The 18,328-nt window shown below is 38.1% G+C and overlaps 1 protein-coding gene across 9 annotated transcripts in view; it reads left to right on the forward strand.

Annotated features, from left to right (window-relative positions):
* The window catches only part of LRRFIP2 (LRR binding FLII interacting protein 2), a 65,055-nt gene that overhangs the window by 19,331 nt on the left and 27,396 nt on the right, over positions 1-18,328 (forward strand). For all 9 annotated transcript variants that reach the window (XM_017821108.1, XM_017821106.1, XM_017821138.1 and 6 more), the window contains exon 3: positions 7,937-8,023. In XM_017821108.1, the coding sequence (XP_017676597.1) occupies positions 7,937-8,023 (87 nt within the window). The remainder of the gene's footprint in view (positions 1-7,936; positions 8,024-18,328) is intronic.

Raw genomic sequence — 18,328 nt, forward strand, 5'->3', positions numbered from 1 at the left:
TGTGTTTAGGTGGAGTTTGAGTGGCTCTAGTCATAAATACCTTTTATTTTTGATTGGTTTACCTAATAGGAGGGTGGTGGTAGTTGTGGTTTGGCACTTGAGTAGGGGTTTCGACATGGTTATTGGCTTTAGCAGCAGAACATCTTGATGCTCCCTTGTCAGACAGGTACTGTATGGTCTCAGTACCACAATGTTCTCCCATTCTGCTGGGATTAGAATGGAGGGGGGCCACATAGTCTCCACTTCGTTCCACACTCCATTCTGTTTCTCTGAGCAGATGTTTATTGTTGTACTGGGGAGTACAACTTCAGTCCATCCAGGGAATTGCAACTGCTTTTCACCTTAAAATTCTGAATCCCCTCTAGGTTTAACTGGATCCATTATCCCACAGGTGAAAATCAGGAAACTGACCATGTCACCTTCTGGAAGGAGAACATTGTCTTGCTACTTCTATGTTTACTAAGCAAATGCAATAAAATAACCTAAACAAAGCGAATACTGCTTTAAAGTATTGCTTAGCTGATTGAAAATAGGTAGAGTGATCATATTCTTCTGGAATGAAATGCTGTTTCTGCAGGTGCAGGGAAAGGCCACCTTTTTTTTTTTATGTAATGCTTTTTAGTACCTATTTTGAAATTAAGAATTCCAGGTGAACAGATTGCTTTGTTTTCTTACGTAGAGCAGAGTTAATACTCAAAGAAATACAGATATGACACTTGGTTTAAAAATAGATGTTTGTCCTTAAGGTAGAAGGTAAAAGTAGTATGAGTGTGTTCGTATACAAAAGAAAATTTGCAGGTTTAGTTATCAATTAATCCTTTATTAATTAGTCCTTTTTTCTTGTCCAAGCAAAGTCTTGAGGGCCTCTTCTTTGCGTTTCTACCCAATTTCTTTTGTTACAAAAATATGCTCTATAGTCTTCTGTGTCCTTTCTTGATCAATTCTCTGAATAAATTCTATGCTAAATTGTTGTATCTATACCTTGTGGCTCCTGTTTGCCCTCCAGGGTTTATAACAAGTGATTTCCTTCCATTTTAGCCACCAGCATAAGTGTGTACTGGTATGATTATAACAGGTTTGGATACCTCATAGTAACATTTTCCCTTACTCTATTTGCAGTTAAAGTGTTCAAGAACATTCAGCTGTCCCATTTCTTTTTATCAGTTGGAAGTCCCCTTTAGAAGCTTCTAAAATATAGTGTCAGATTTGGACAATGCACAGTTGAATTTTTACTTCAGAAAAATAGAAACCTGGTGTGTATAACACTTTTTAATAAGCTGTACTCAAATTAGATGGTATACCTTTATAATAATATATTTTATTAATATGTGCCTCCTGGCTGTCAGGGCACTGCTGACTCATATTCAACTTGCCATTGACCAGGATCCCCAGATCCCTTTCCATGGCACTGCTTTCCAGCATCTCATTCCCCAGTCTGTACAAACATCCAGGGTTACTCCATCCCAGGTGCAGAATGCAGCACTTTCCCTTGTCGAACTTCATATAGTTGGTGATTGCCGAGGTCTCTCTGCATCTAGCAACTCCTCCCAGTGTTATGTCATCTGCAAACTTGCTTAGTATCCCTTCCAGTCCTGCACCCAAGTCATTTATGAAACTGTTGAAGAGAACTGGGCCTAACATGGAGTCCTGTGGAACCTCGGTAGTGACAGGTCACCAGTCTGATGTTACCCCATTCACTGTCATCCTCTGTGCTTGACCCATGAGCCAATTGCTCACCCACCACATGATGTGTTTATCCAGCTGCAGGCTGGACATTTTGTCCAGAAGGATACTGTGAGAGACAGTATCGAAAGCTTTACTGGAATCCAGAAAGATTATATCAGCTGGCTTCCCTTGATCATCTAGGTGGGTTACCTTGTCATAGAAGGAAATCAGGTTTGGTAAGCAGGACTTTCCTTTCATGAAGCTATGCTGGCTGTAACCAATGGCTGTGTTGTCTTTCAGGTGTTTTTCAATACTTCCCAGAATAATCTTCTCCATAACTTTACCAGGCACTGAAGTGAGACCGACAGGCCTGTAGTTTCCGGGGTCCTCCCTCTTGAAAACTGGGACAACATTCACCAGCTTCCAGTCAGCTGGGACCTCTCTGGATTCCCAAGACGACTCAAAAGAGAGGTTTTGCGATGACATCAGGTAGCTCCTTTAGGATTCTGGGATGAATGCCATCAGGCCCCATAGATTTGTAGAGATCCAGCTGGAGCAGCAGATCCTGCACAATTTCAGAGTTGCCTGGGAGTTGATTATTCTCAGAGTCATGGTCCTCCAGCTCAGGGCACTGAGACCCCACTGATCTGTCATCCATGTTGAAGACAGAGGCAAAGAAAGTGTTAAACACCTGTGCCTTGTCTCTGTCCCTGTTTGTGAGGTGACCATGCTCATCCTGTAAGAGGCCGATGATATTTCTATACTGCCTATAGCCATTAATATATTTGAAAAACTCTTTTTAGTGTCCCCCACATTTCTGGCCAGCTTCAATTCCAGTTGAGCTTTGGCTGCATGAACTTTCTTCCTACAGCAGCAGGCAGCATCTCTGAATTCTTCCCATGTCACTTGATCTTGCTTCCACTGGGCATGCACCTTCCTTTTTGCCTTATTTCCAAGGGAAGAGTTGTTCAGCCAAGCCAGCCTTCTGCCTCGCCTGCCTGATTTCCGACATTTGGGAATTGTCTGCTCTTGTGCCCTTAAGAGGTGATGTTTGAAAAGTGACCAGCTCTGATAGACCCCAGCACCTGCAAAAACATTTTCCCAGGGACCTTACTAATTCCCTGAGCAACCTCAAGTCTGCTCTCCTCATGTCCAGAGCTGTGGTTTTGCTCACATTTTTCTTCCTGTCAACCGATATTTTAAACTTGATCACTTCGTGGTCGCTGTGGCCAAGACCAGTCTCCAGTTTGCTCACAAGATCTGCTCTGTAGACAAGCAGTAGATCAAGGAAAGCATCTTTATGACTCAGTTCCCTTGGGACCTGTTCTATAAAGTTGTCATCCAGGTTTTTTAGGAATCTTCTGGCCTGGATTGTACCAGCTGTGTGATGCTCCCAGTCAATTTCTGGCAAGTTGAAGTTCCCCATAAGGACAAGGGCAGTTGACTTGGAAGTGTCCCTTAATTCCTTAAAGAATAATTAATTGGCATTATCATCCTGGCTGGGAGGTCTATGGCAGACTTCCACAATGACATCTGCACTATTTGCCCCTTGATCGTTACCCAGGGCTCTCAACTGTGCCATTGCCAACTGTGAGTTCCATATATTCTAACCCTTCTGTTACATACAGTGCCACACCTCTCCCTCTTCTGCCCTGCCTATCGCTCCTGAAGAGCCTGTAACCATCCAACAGGGCACTCCAGTCACAGGTTGCATCCCATAAGGTTTCACTTATGCCAATGTCAAATCTCTGGGACTAGGCCAAAGCTCTGAGCTCCTCTTCTTTGTTCATCACACTGTGTGCATTGCTGTAGAAGCATTTCAGGTGTGGTACATTGTAGCCAATACTTTGTAAAGCAGATTGAGGGATCCCATGAGTGCTTGTTTCCTCAAATTTTGCCACACCATCCCACGACTCATCACTGGCAAGCCTTGTTTTGCCCCTTTCCTCCTTCCAAGCTAGTTCAAAGCTCTGTCAATGAGCCCTGCTAGTTCCTGTGCTAGAACTCTTTTTCCCCTCTGAGATAGGTGCGTCCTATCAGCTGTCAGTAGACCAGGTGTTTAATACATCATCCCATGGTCAACAAATGCAAAATTTTTCCACTTACACCAGCCTCAGAGCCATGCATTGACCTGATGGATCTGCCTATTCCTATCAGTATTATTCCGACTTACTGGAAGAATTGAGGAAATCACTGCCTCTGCTCTTGATCCCTCTACCAATCATCCCAGGGCCCTGAAATTTCTTTTGATTGCCCTTGGACTTCTATTTGTTATTTCGCTTCTGCCAGTTTGAACAACCAATAGTAGACAGTAATCAGAGGGCCTTATTAGACTAGAGAGTCTAATAAGACTTCGCCTTAGAAGGAGGTCTCCTATTAGAACTACTCTTCCTCTTGACAGAGGAAGAGTTGATGTGGGGTACATGTGGTGTTGTTTTAGGAGGCCCCACTACCCCACAATGACCTTTGCCCACCTCACCAGTTGTCTGGCCTTCTAGTTCCAGAGTGTCATACCTGTTGTAGAAGGTACCAACCCTTCCTGTCAAATTCTGTGAAGAAGGAGGAACCTTCCTCCTGGTATGTGCAGTGACCTGCTTCCAGCCTTCATCTTAACCAGACCCCTGACTAACAGTCCTAACAGTCACTGTATTTTCCTTAGCAGATATTTAAGACTTTATTTCAATGTAGCTGACAAAATTAAATTGTGAAGGGTTTGTTGGGGGTAATTTGTTTCACAACTTTTACGGGCTTTCTTCAGTAAGGCAACAGAGTGAATAGCAGCACCCAGAAAGAAAACTATGTCCTTTGGAATTATAGTTGTTTCTTTTTGATTGTTAATTTAGAATTTCAATTAGTTATGAAGATTTGTATGACTGCTGTATTGGTAACATGAGGCCTGTGCTTTAACAGGTCTGCTGAGAATAAAGAATTACTTGGTGTGATGGCCCCTTTCACATGGTACTATGATTTTTTTCTTCCTTTAGAGTATGGTGAAGGAAGTCTGAGAACTGTGCTTTCAGTTAACTTGCCAAATTCTTTGTCTTTTTTGGAATTGTGTGATTTTTAGAAGAATCGAGTTGCTCAGATTAATAATTGATGTAATATCAAACCATTTCTTGATAAAAAATTTCTCTAAAAAAGATTTTTTTTCTTCAATTTCAAGCATCTATTTTATGACAAATGTTTGTAGAATTCTCTTATGTTTTATCAAGGGTTTAGTAAATTAGAAGAAATGGAATTTCCCCTCTACTGTAGGAATCTGAAAGTTACATCTCTGTAGGACTAGGAGAGTGGTGAAATGTGAATTGATTTTCAGCATGAATCAGTAAGCAAATTAACTTTGTATCTTTAATAGTAAAGCTTTACCAGAGCCTAAAGGTCTGGCAAATGTCTTCCTTTCTATAGACAGAACTAAACCCAGATATATCAGCTCTTTGAGTCCTTTCTCTTTCTGTGCTGCATCCCTGTCTATGTGACAGTTTATATACGACAGAGCGATGATTACAGAGTAGGGCTGCAAATGGGAGTACTTCCTTTTCCATGGGAATTTCCTTGCTTTACTTGTTTGTTGTCATCAGGTAGGAGGAAAAAGATTATATTGGGACAGTCAGGAGTGTTGATACAGCCTTGGAATTGTTTTATCTGAGTATCCAATATACAGAAAAACAGTCTTCATGAGAATCATTTGAAATTAAGACAAACTATTTTGAGTAATAAAGCTATAATGTGTTTGCCTTCTTTCTTTTCATTATTCAATAGATACTTTTGTACCTGTAGTTTAATAATAATTTGAAGTTGAAGTCCAGGTTAAAAATCCCATTCATTTTTCTGAAGCACAGTAAAACGTTTTATAGGTTTCCAGTGTTTTACATAAACCTATGCTGTGCTACTGGTAAAAGCAGGGGAAAAAAAACCTATCCTTAATCAAAGACAAAATCCCATTGAATTTTACATTTTTAAGAAGTTCTACAAAATTAAATATTTTGGTTGTTAGGAGTTCTGAATTTTTGACTGCTGCTGTTTCTCATAAATTTTTAATTAACATTCGATAGGCAACTGGAATTTTGGTGCAAAAACCTTCATTGGTTTAATATTTCAAGAATCTTAACACAAATTCTTTTGTCAACTCATTACTCAAACATGAAGAAATTGAGCTTGTGCTTTCCTCAAACATTAGCTTTATGGCAAATTTTATTTCCTCATGATTAAATTTGGGGTAGCATTTAGGGTCTGAAAGACAATCTTTCTTTTTTTGTTGAGGCTGGATAGAAACTGGAGAAAATATGTATCTGCCAATAACCAGGTTTCACAAGCAGTGCAGAAGTAAGCTATTTGCCACTGAAAAGGGAAGGTCATGCTAATGTTTGTCCTGCTTGTACCTTTTGCTGGGTCTGGTGTTCTTAAGGTCTTTGTACAAGCCAATTCATTTCACTAGCACACCAGAAAACTACTTTTTATTACTGCTGTTAACTTACTGCTATGGTAGTTAGTTAAAATGGCTTACAGCAGGTTCTGAGCACTGAAGCTGTGTCCAAGGAAGGTGTTGGCAGTATAAGGCCTTGAATGAAAAGGTAGGGAAGTCCCTTTTTGGCGATAGTCATTGTTGAAGGTAGTTCTTAAGGAATGGCAATCTTAAATTTCTTTCCTGCATTTTGTCCATTAATCAATTTGATTTTGATTGCTATTCGAAGTATTCTAAGTGATGTTTGCTTTTCGAAATAATGCCAAATGGTAGCAGAGCCTTTAAATATGGCATGAGCAGTAGTGGTTTAGTATCCTTGTTTTGATTCTTTCTTCTTGGTTTTTATGTCTTTTTATGGCCAAAGATTCTTCAGTTGCATGCATGCCTGTGCAAATACTATGCATAGGCAAAGTCATTTTAAAGTCCATAGGACATCAGTTTTCAAGTTGTAGTGACAGTAATATTTCTGCACTCAGTTCAGACATGCATCCCAGGGTCCTGAGGGAGCTGGCTGATGATGTTGCCAAGCCACTCTCCATTATATTTGAAAAGTCATGTTGGTCAAACAAAGTCACCGGTGACTGGAAAACATTGCTCCTATTTTTAAAGAGCATAGAAAAGAAGACCCAGGGAACTACAGACTGGTGAGCCTCTCACCTCTGTGCCTGGGAAGATTGTGGAGCAGATCCTCATGGAAGCAGTGTCAACTACCTAGACTTCTGTAAGGCCTTTGACAAGATTGCTCATCACATCTTTGTCTCCAAATTGGAGAGACATGGCTTTGATAGATGGACTATTCAGTAGGTAAGGAATTGGATGGATGGACCCAGGCAGAGAGTTGTGTTCAGTGAGTCTGTGTCCTGATGGAAGCCATTGATGAGTGGTGTCCCTCAGGGGTCTATCTTGGTACCAGGGCTCTTTAATGTCTTTATCGATGACACAGACAGTGAAATCCAGTGCATTCTCAGCAAGTTTCCAGATGACATGAAGCTGAGTGATGCATTTGGCACAACAGATGGAAGGATGCCATCCAGGGGAACCTGGGCAAACTAGAGAAGTGGGCCCATAGGAACCTCATGAAGTTCAACAAGTCCAAGTGCAAGGTCCTGCACCTGGGTCAGGGCAATCCCAGACATGAGTAAAGACTGGGAGAAGAACTCAGTGATGGCCACAAAGATGCTCAGAGGACTGGAACACCTTTCCTATGAAGATGGGCAGAGAGAGCCGTGTTTGTTCAGCGTGGAGGAGAGATGGCTTTGGGGAAGCCTCATTGTGGCCTTCCTGAAAGGGGTTTATAAAAAAGAGGGAGAGTGACTTTTTACACATGCAGATAGTGATAGGACATAGGAGAATGTATGTTTTTAAACTACAAGAGGGTAGATTTAGATCAGATGTTAGGAAGAAATTCTTACTGTGAGGGTGGTGAGGCACTGGAACAGGTTGCCCAGAGAAGTTGTGTATGTCCCATCCCTGGAAGTGTTCAAGGTTAGGTTGGATGGGGCTCTGAGCAACCTGGTCTAATTAGTGGCACCTGATCTGGGGGTTGGAATTAGATGATCTTTAAGGTCCCTTCCAACCCAAGCCATTCTATGATTCTTTTATCAACATGTAATTCTTTTGGCTAGCAATGATATCTGTAAAGTTGGGTACATATTCTTTCTGACATTTCATTCTGAGAACTCTGAATTCTTTACTGCCTCTGTATTGTGATGTTAGAATCTTAATGTGCAATTGTGAAGAGATTATTAATTTGAGTACTTAAACCATTATTCAAAAAACATGTTTTTAACTTTTTTAATCTGCTTGTAGGCAGAAGCCAGACTTGCAGCCAAACGAGCAGCTCGAGCAGAAGCAAGAGATATACGTATGAGAGAGCTGGAGCGACAGCAAAAAGAGGTAGTATAACTCGTCAGGAATTCTTACAAACCTTTACTAAAATTATTAACATATTTTATTTCTGTATTTGCATAAGATTTTTTCTTTTAGTGTAATTCAGCTGCATGCTAGTATTTCAGCATTAGGATTGGATTATACCAAAAGTATTCACAATAAATAATCTTGTTGTCAGGATCTTTATTTTTAAAAAAATGAATAAAATTGGGGTAATATTTACACATACAGTTGTGTGTTGCTCCACACATTTCTCCTAAAGAAGAAGTTTGCATTTCATGAGAAAAAACCTCTAGAGAAACTAGGTTTTCAGCAGTCTGGTTATTTCATGGTTATTGTATTTAATTCAGGTTTTGACATTGCATGTAGAAGATTGAGAACTTATTCTTTTTCATTATTACATTCAAATCAATGGATTGCTGATATTTGGTTGTTGTGGGGGGTTTTTTCTGTGGTAATTACAAATGCAATTTGCAAAACAGTTTTTGCCTTAATTTTATATGGTTCTTGTTAGGCCATAGATTCTGGTTTTGAACTGCTATACGTATCTGGTATTATACTGAAGATTACATAGCAATTTAACTAGATTTTTCTGAATTTTCAATTTAGGAATCCAGTCTTGTGTGGTGACTAATTTATATTGTAAATGGTTTGTTTGTTTTCCTTTTTACATTCTGTAGTTTTCTCAGCATTCATGTGATAGAAAATGGGCTCATATTCAGAAATGGATGGTAGGCTAAAATCACATGTTGTGCATGTTTTCACCATTCAGAGAACTAACGTAGGGTTTGAAGGAAGTAAATAACTAATGGTTTGCTGTGTGTCATTTTGAAATGTCTTATTACTGAAAGCAATTACTTATAAACTATATATTGATGTGGATATCCAGGGCACTTTATGGCCACAAAAGAGAAACTATGGAATGACATGTTTCTTCTTAAAATGAAATGTTTTGTGTTTCCACCATGTACTGGCTTAAAGTCATTAATCTATTTTAAATGAAATGAGATTAGTTCCAGTTAGGTAAGTGTCTTAACAATAAGTGTTTTAATTTCAGTTAATTTTTTGGGCTTGAGTTTTTACCTTTTTTTTTTCCTTAGTGGTCTTGCATTTGTATTTTTCCTCTTTTGAGTAATTTGGCAAATGCTAGTGTCTTTACAGATGATTAAGTCAACTTTTAGGATTTAAAAATCAACTATGGGAGATTAAAAAAAACTTGTTTTCAGTTAATAATGATGAAACATTTGGCTGCTTATTCAGATTAAAACTAATAGGGAAGGCATAAAGATAGAGTTACAATCTGAGAAAGCTGCTGCTCAATTTATTCTGATTTATCATAGAATCGTTGAATATGCTGAGTTGGAAGGGACCCATAGGATTGTCAAGTCCAGCTCCTGTGCAGGACACCCTAAGAATCACACCATGTGCCTGAGAGCATTGTCAAATGCTTCTTGAACTCAAACAGGCTTGGTGCTGTGACCACTCCCCTGGGGAACATTCTCCAGTGCTCAACCACACTCTGGGTGAAAAAACTTTTCTTGATACCTAACCTGAACTTCCCCTGACTCAACCATTCCCTTGGGTTCTGTCAGTGGTCACCCCAGAGAAGAGGTCCATGCCTGTCCCTCCTGTTCCCCTCTTGAGGATGATGAAGACTGTGATGAAGTCTCCCCTCAATCTCCTCCAGGCTGAACAGACCAAGTGACCTCAGCCACTCTTCATACAGCTTCCCCTCGAGACCCTTCGCCATCCTTGTGGCCCTCCTTTGGACACTCTTTAATATCTTAGTGTCGTTTTTATATCGTGGCACCTAAAACTGCTCACAGTATAAGGTGAGGCTGCACCAGTGCAGAGCAGAGCAGGACAATCCCCTCCCTCGACCAGCTGGCGATGGCGTGCCTGATGCCCCCCAGGACACGGTTGGCCCTCCTGTCTGCCAGGGCACTGCTGACTCGTATTCAACTTGCCATCAACCAGGACCCCCAGATCCCTTTCTGCAGAGCTGCTCTCCAGCCTCTTGTTCCCTAGCCTATACACACAACCATCCCAGGTGCAGGATCCTGCACTTTCCCTTGTTAAATCTCTCTTAATTTGTTAAGGTCTCTCTGCAGGACCTCTGTGCCCTTGAGGAAATCAACAACTGCTCCCAATTTAGTGTCGTCATCAAACTTACTTAGTGTACCTTTGAGTTCTGTGTCCAGGTTGTTAATGAAGATGTTGAAGAGAACTGGGCTTAGGATGGAGCAGAACCCCACGAGTGACTGTTTGCCAGTCTGATGTTACCCCATTCACTATTACTCTTTGTGCCTGACTGTGAACCAGTTGCTCACCCGTCACATAACACAGTTATCCAGCTGTGTGCTAAACATTTTGTTGAGAAGGATACTGTGTGAGACAATATCAGAAGCGAAGACCAAAAAGATTACATTTATTGTCTTTCCTAGATCAGCTTGGTGGGTTCCCCTGTCATGGAAGGAAGTCAGATTTGACAAGTAGGATTTTCCCCTCATGAAGTCGTGTTGGCTGTGACTGATAACTGAGTTGTCCTCCAGGTGTTTTTCAATACCTCTCGGAATAACCTTTTCCATGATTTTACCAGGCACTGAAGTGAGACTGACATTATTGCAATGTTTCTTTAGAGAGTTCCTTTCACAAACTTCAGGTGCCTTTTAAAAAGGTATATGGGAGATGTGAGGGTTTTTCTGGTTTTTAGGAAAATGTTCACTGTGCGAAGGTTTGGATCACCAAGATTTAAGCAATACATACTGATATTACCCATAATTTCAAATAGTTAAAACTACAATGACAGTTAATTGGCACCCCTGTTGAGAAATCCTAAAACTGTCGTTTGAATTTTATTTGCAAAAGTTGTGCTGACTTTTTATTGTCTCTTTGCCAAACTTACATTTGTGTATCTATTAGTTCTCATGTTACTTAAAAAGAACAACATAGATTTCTGTTATTTCTTGGCGGAATGCACATTTGAAGGTTTTTTTGCTCAAGAACAAGGGTTTCCAAAATGTGGAATACAGATTGCATTTGTGAGCAATCTCATGTCAAAATTAATGCCACTCAACTGAATGTCACCTTCTTTTTGCACTCCTAAGAGGCACATCTGCTATAGGAGATTTCTGAACAGATGTGCACTCCTTTCGTGGACTGGGAGACCTAATTTCTGTATTAGATAACGTGCATAATTCAAACTAAATTGTTAGAAATCAAGCTTGATAGATACCAGCAGCAGCTATCTGTTTACAATATGTACTGTAGTACTTTATTCTTTGACCTGAATATGCTGAACACTTAACACTGTCTTTCTATTTTCTGATTGAATGTCAGGAAGAGACTTGTTACCCAAGAACTAAGAGGAATCTTATGTAAATAGCAAACTGTCTGCTTGCCAGGTGCAGATATTACTAACAGGTATTTGTCCATTTAGACCAGGGATGCAAAATACATTTACAGTTGGCAATGATCTGACTATATTGTGTTGAAAAGTTAAATAGCATAAATACTCCTTTTAAACTTCAAAACAGACAAAGAAGACTAAAATATCATTATGAAATTAACCTACCCTCTCCCCTGGGAAATTTTCTTACAGAATTTTAACTAGGCCTATTGAATAGTCATAAAAAATATTAAACAAGTTAATGTATCCAGTGGTAATGTAGAAGATAACCATGTGACCATAAGCAGTATGAAAGCCAGCTTTAGTCTTTAGATACCCATCTATGATCTGGAGGCGAAGCTTTTAACTCTAAAAATAACTGGCTTACAATCTTTAGAATAGTGTGACATGTTGAAAACTGTAGGAAGTGAGTAACTGAAGGAAGGATTTCTGGTTTAAGAGCCCTGTTATAGCCTTCATATTGGACAGTTTTAAAATTAAAGTTATTCTTAACATACTGTAACAATTTGAGATACTAATGGCATGTGAAACATTTCAATGTTTTAATTTTAAACTAGTTGTGGTTTTGTCCTGCTGCTTCTCACATATTCCTTTGTGTGAGCCAAAATGAGCGTTCTCTCATCTTTCAACAGAATAAAACATACCAAGGTGCCCTAGCTAGTTATCCTCCCTCAGATTTTATAACTTGGGTTTATTATTTTCCCTGTCACTGCAGAGCAGAGCTAGTTGTAGAACTTATAACTGATCAGTTTGCTTAAGAAGCTTTGTTCCTATAACAGAGAAGAAAATATAAAATAGGTATGAGGAAACTGAGAATAATCATCTCTATTAGGGCTAAAATAACTTTATAAAATATTCACAAACTGAATGTAGTAGTTATGTAGTATATTTCTTACTAATGTAAATTTGTAAAGCTCTTTTTTATTTTTAATTTAATTTCTTAAGTTAAAAAATCTTGTGCTTTTTTCTGCGTTAATATACTAATCATAAGAAAGACTGACTACTGAACACTAATTATTAATTGTATTAACCTGCCTTATTTACATCTCCTAATGTAGTTTATTGGCATTCTTACCCAAAGCAGGTGAAATCAGTTCTTCGGACTTGAATGAGTTCCACCTTGCCACGGATTATTCAAAATAACACATAGCGTTAAAAGTGCTAACAGCATGTTCCTGATATTTGCTTCCTAGTGCTGTGTCAGGCTCTTTTTTTCTTCCCTATGATATAACTCTGCATTTTTTCTTTCTCAGGAAGACTCAGAGAGGGCCAGGTATTCTCACCAGTCCAGTCAACATTCATATTTGGTTTGTGTTCAAACTATACTTTTTCTTTTTGATCATGGGCAACAAAAACCAAACAAAAGAAATTTGGGTTTGGGTTTCCTTTTCTTATGGAGAGGATGGAGCTTTAAGTCTCCCGAGTATTAGCAGTTTTAATCATTATTTTAAGTCACATATAATGTTGAAGTTCATCTGGTATTTCATTTCCTTCAATGTTAACAAAATAGTTTATTTTTATATGTTTCAATCTCTCTGTCTTTTTTGCATATTGAGTAATACTGTGTTTCTGTAATATCTGTGGAAGAAAAGGTAGTAGTACCTTAAGATACAATTTGAAGAAGAGTTTGGTATGATGCAAGATTTTATTTCTTTAGAAGGTGGGATTATTCATTAGTGGCGAAAAGTTACCTGAATGATGTAAGGTATCCCAAAGACTGCTAACAGAAATATTTATTGTATTGTATAGCCTTTTCTATATCATCTTGAGGTCATATACAGTGCTAAAGAATGGTTTTATTGAGGTTATGTAAACATTTTCCTGGTCTTAGTAGATTTGTCTAGAAATCAGCTTGTTATTGATCTAGATATATAGGCCAGGAAAGGGACAAATTACTCCATCATGGCGAGGCTTCGCGAACGAAGATTTGGGAAGGCTCTATCCACATTTGCTACAGGCACGCTGGTGGCTTATGAGGCCAATACGTGACAGACATATCCGATTGCAAAAGGCACAGCAGAAAGACTCCTTAGATGGTGTATTCTGCAATACACGGTTCTTTCTGCGTTGCCTTTTTTCCTCGAGAGTGATCCTGCGTGTGTTCTCGAAGGAGACAGCTGCGTTATAGATGGTGTGTCTCCAGGCCTCCCAATTTGAGGCCAGAGTAGACTAGTTATGGTGATCAATATGGCCAAGGCTGAGATGTTGTTTCAGGGAGTCCTTGTATCTTTTCTTCGGGGCTCCTCTCATGCGGCAGCCAGTGGCAAGTTCACCATAGAGTAGGATCTTAAATCATCTTGTCCGGGAGCTGCTCTATGCTGATGACGCCGCCCTTGTTGCCCACACAGAAGCAGCTCTGCAGCGTTTAACATCCTGCTTTGCAGATGCTGCTGAGCTCTTTGGGCTGGAAGTCAGCTTAAAGAAGACAGAGGTCCTCCATCAACCTGCACCTCAGGAAGTCCCCCATCATCCCCACATCACCATTGGCCAATCAGAGCTCAAATCAGACAAATTACTAAAATAAAAGGATTGGTTTTGTTTATTTTGGAAGGTGAAATGAGCTGTTTCTCTGTGTGACTTTAAAAAATAATGATTGTTACTTAATAAGATGTCTCAGCAATTAAATGTAGTCTTTGATTAATTGAATTTTGTGTAATATCTCGCAAGTCCTGGTGTTAAGTGTTTCTGCAATTTGTCACACAGGTGTTTTTACCAAATAAATAATTTAAATCAGGTAATATTGACTACTTTTCAAACCGTAAATGGTTAACAGAAAAAACATGTAAAATATGCTATGCGCTACACTTAGAAATTTGTGAGCTAGTACAAGTTTGCTCAGATCTGCGCTTGTCCTGTTTGACATACTAACTATGCTAAGATGGAGATTAAGTAATTGACCATTGTCCAAACAAGAGGGTTTGAACTGAGCAGATAACTGAGCTCATTTTAGGGGGGTTTACCTAGAATTTATTTGCCTGCCTTGGTTATTTTGTCTCATTTAGTAAAGATTAACAGTTAGAATTAAATTTTTAAGTTTATTTCATATATTGATATATTCTTATAATTTCATTCTCAAGAGTTCTTTGAATGTCAGTGCATCTCACAGGAGCAGAGCAAGTACCTCCAAAAGGAGAAATCTCGTGGTGTGCAACCTGGAATGAGCATGCTTTTTCTTTATAATGTATTGTGTTCACATTATGATGTTTTCTGTGTCTACTTACCAAAGCAGGAGTTTGGTGAAAGCATGCATATAGAAAATGGTATTAATGGGACTGCTGCAACTATTGTTGTAATCAAGCACTTCGTCATAGCAAATTTGAGGGCTCAAAGAAAGTGTTAAGTTATCTTCAAGACAGAACACTTACAAGTATGAAGAGAATTTATCTCTTCAGTCTCTCTCTCCTAATATCCCCAAAAGAGAAGTAAAATAAAGTGACAAAGGTTGTGCATCAACCTTGATAGGTTGCTGAAAGTTATTACAGGAAACATTTTTCTCTCTTATATTGTGATTTTAATACTACAGTCAAGGCTGGAATACAGAAATTTTACTTTTTCAGTAATGGGTATTTCTGTATGTTTTATGGTATTCCTAGTTTAGGCAACTGAACCATTTGTTAGTAGACTGTTAAACTGTTAATGGTTATGAAAGGTATAAGCGTTGGGATGATAATGATTATCTGAGTAATCTGTCTTCATTTGCCAATAGCAAGGTTGCTTATTGGTAAGTAATAATTAAAGGCAAAAACTGTTTTTAAAAAAATAAACAGTTAAGTTGGTTAAAACTGGTACAGTGTCCTATGAGTCCTGTATGGTAATACTTCTAGCAACACAAAAAGGTACCATAGTCTCTAAATTACATCTATAACATTAAAATTTTATTTAATATATTGTTAATATTGGATATATTGTAACTATTGAGATAATATGAAAACAGTATGAAATAATGGTAACTAAATCTGGCCTAAAATAACTTATAAACAGATATAAAATATAAACCCATGGAATTTTTTGGGTTAATTTGATATGTAGAAGAAATTTTCAGATAGCTGTCCAAAATTATCTCACTTTTCGTAAATTGGGATGCTGTTGGGGAAAAAATTAGTTTTTATTAAGTGTTCCAGCCTCAGAATGCACTTCAGGTTGGCTAAATGGCATTCCTTCATGTATACATTTTCATATTTTTTTAGCATCATGATTTTGATTTTAGTTTCATTTTCTTTTACTTTAGTATGACAGTGCTAAGGATAGATCTGCAAGATACTTGGTCCCTGTATGTTAACACTTTGCATGTCTTTGAGTGAAGACTGCTTTTGTGCTTTGTTTTTAAGTTGTAATGACACTAACTAGCAACTTTGAATCACTGATTTTAAAAAGTATGTAAACTTTTACTGTCACACTTTCAGACCTAGAACAGTTTCATGATTCTAACACTTTCTGTAGAATGCATGTATAAACTTTTTCAGGTTAAAAAGACAGCTGTCTTACAGTAGGCATTTTTTAGTATTTATTTGTTATTTCTAAACTTAGTCGTGAAATGACACGCAGGTTAGACTTGGAGAACATTCTTTAAAAGAAAAAAAGTGTCTGTATGCATCTATTTGCATTCTCCATTTCCATTTAGAAACTTTACCTTATCAAATAGAAAAACAGTCCTGAGAAAAAGCAGGTGGTTTGTATACCTTTACTTTAAAAAATTCTTTCATATTTTTATGACAAGATAGTAAAGTGCATCATGTTCTTAGTGGTATTATGCCACATAAGATTTGTGCGTCTTCTTAAGAAAAGACAGCTATCAGGTACCACTAAAAGTGATATGTAAGGAACTTAAAAAGCTGTTATTTATTTAAACACCCTGCTATCTGAATTAGCTACAGATAGGCAAGCACAATATAGTGCTTAAAATAGTCTGTATTACTAAGCTTTTTTAGTTTGTATATTGGTTTTAATTCTTTTTGTGAAATGTGAGCACTAGCTTAAGCCAAGTCTGTATTAATCAGAATAAGATTGGTTATAGTTCAACTTATCAGATCTTTTTAACACAGTGATAAAAGCATGGCCTGTTTTTCTAGTCATGTAGTTAAAATTTCTGTGGTGTTTCTGTTGTTAGGTGAAAAAGCCTTAAATCCTTATGTTCGGCTTCTTTATATTTTAAGACTGAAGATACTGTTATATAGCGGTATTAATTTTGTAATTTTTATTCTTAGAGTCATGTTTACAGTGAATCTCATAATTCAAAGAAGAAAGCTTATTCCCATAAAGATTTATTGGTTACTTTTCTATATAGTATTCATTACAAATATACAAAGTATGTAGAGTTATATACTGATACAGTTATGGATAAATTAATTAGCTTACTGACATTTGCATAAATTTTTTTAGGAAAAAAGAAATCTCTAGTATTTATCAGATTCTGACCTCCAATGTGTTTGGATCAGTGCAATAGCATCAATGAAATCATCTAAATAGAAATCTCAATCTGCTGGAGGTCTGGGGAAGGCTCTTGGAACTGTTTAAAAGTGCCACTTCTCGAGATCAAAGTGTATTCAGTCAGGATAGATATATATTTTCTATTATTACACTTTGTCCCTATCAGATAGTTAGAAATATTTTAAATATACATGTAAAGCAGATTGAATTTGTCGTAGACCTTGACATTAACCCAGTGACTTATTGAGAAAGGCATGTGGATTACTGGGATCTTGCAGAAACTATTCTGGAAAGTTTAGTGTATAACATGTGAATCTAGTGTCAATAAATTAAATATTTTGCATGTCTTTTTTCAGAGGGTTTTTGGTGCTGATGAATTAGTGGTTGCATCAGGGGTTTGGGGAGTCAGAGCAGCAGTGGACACTTGAGTTAAGACAAGGCTGAAGTAATTTTTGTATTTACTTACCTTTATTGTATTACAGCGTTTCTTCCTGCACTTTTGAGGTGCTATTTTCCTCTTCCCTCAGTTCCTAAATAAATACTATGAATATTTCTGCTTCCTGTTGCCTATTGAGATATGAAGTACTGCATTCTGCAGGCACTACTTTTTGCCATCTCTTCATCTGTCTGGTTTTTCTTTTTTGTATGTGTATATAAATTTTTTGCCTGACATTTGCATAAATACGCAATTTGAGTAGAAAGTATCAAAACCCAACAGAAATGAGCCAGACTTCCAGTATTCACACTTCAGTATGTGTGTAAAGAACAGTGGTAGGTTACAAGCTAACGCTGCTCATGTAAACATTCAGCCCCTATTAAATTATTAGGAATTTCTGTCCTCTCTCCCCAAAATGCTTTGGTTTATGATGGTATCTAATGGAAAGAAGATCAAGTAAATAATTGTACTGATTATTAGCAAGTTTTGTCAGTTATGTATTTCATGCTGCACTTGTCAAACTTTTGGAGTTTTCTTATTTATTAAGGAGGAAAAAGTCGCAAAATTATTTATTATTTTGGTTGAGCATGGCATTAAAATATAAATAATGCTGATATAGAGAGTACATAGTAGTTTTGGGGATTTTATGCTTATATAAGTTTTGAGTCAACCATAGGCAAAACTTTACAGCATTCTGTATAAGTTCTAAGCTTGGGAACACTTAGGCAATGTTGCCGGTGTATTTTGGTGCTGAAAAAATCTCCAGGAGCAGTTAATTAGGGGTGAGATAAGAAAGGGTTTATTTGCCAAGACAGTAGATGGTATACGACGTGCGCTGGCGTGCCTGAGAGGTTACATTTTATAACACCATCCATCCAATCCCAGATGTACCCACCCTGTGGCCTTTCCTCTGGTCCGCCCCGGGTCCACCTCCTTGAAATGGGTCTGGGGTGTATTTTGGGACCCCTCCTTCCTCCCATCTTCAGCATCATCAGAGCACAAAGGGTACATAGTTACCTAATTCCTGACCTATTCTGTG

This window comes from Lepidothrix coronata, unplaced genomic scaffold (genome assembly GCF_001604755.1).
Source record: "Lepidothrix coronata isolate B3197 unplaced genomic scaffold, Lepidothrix_coronata-1.0 Scaffold3, whole genome shotgun sequence".
Taxonomy (NCBI): domain Eukaryota; kingdom Metazoa; phylum Chordata; class Aves; order Passeriformes; family Pipridae; genus Lepidothrix; species Lepidothrix coronata.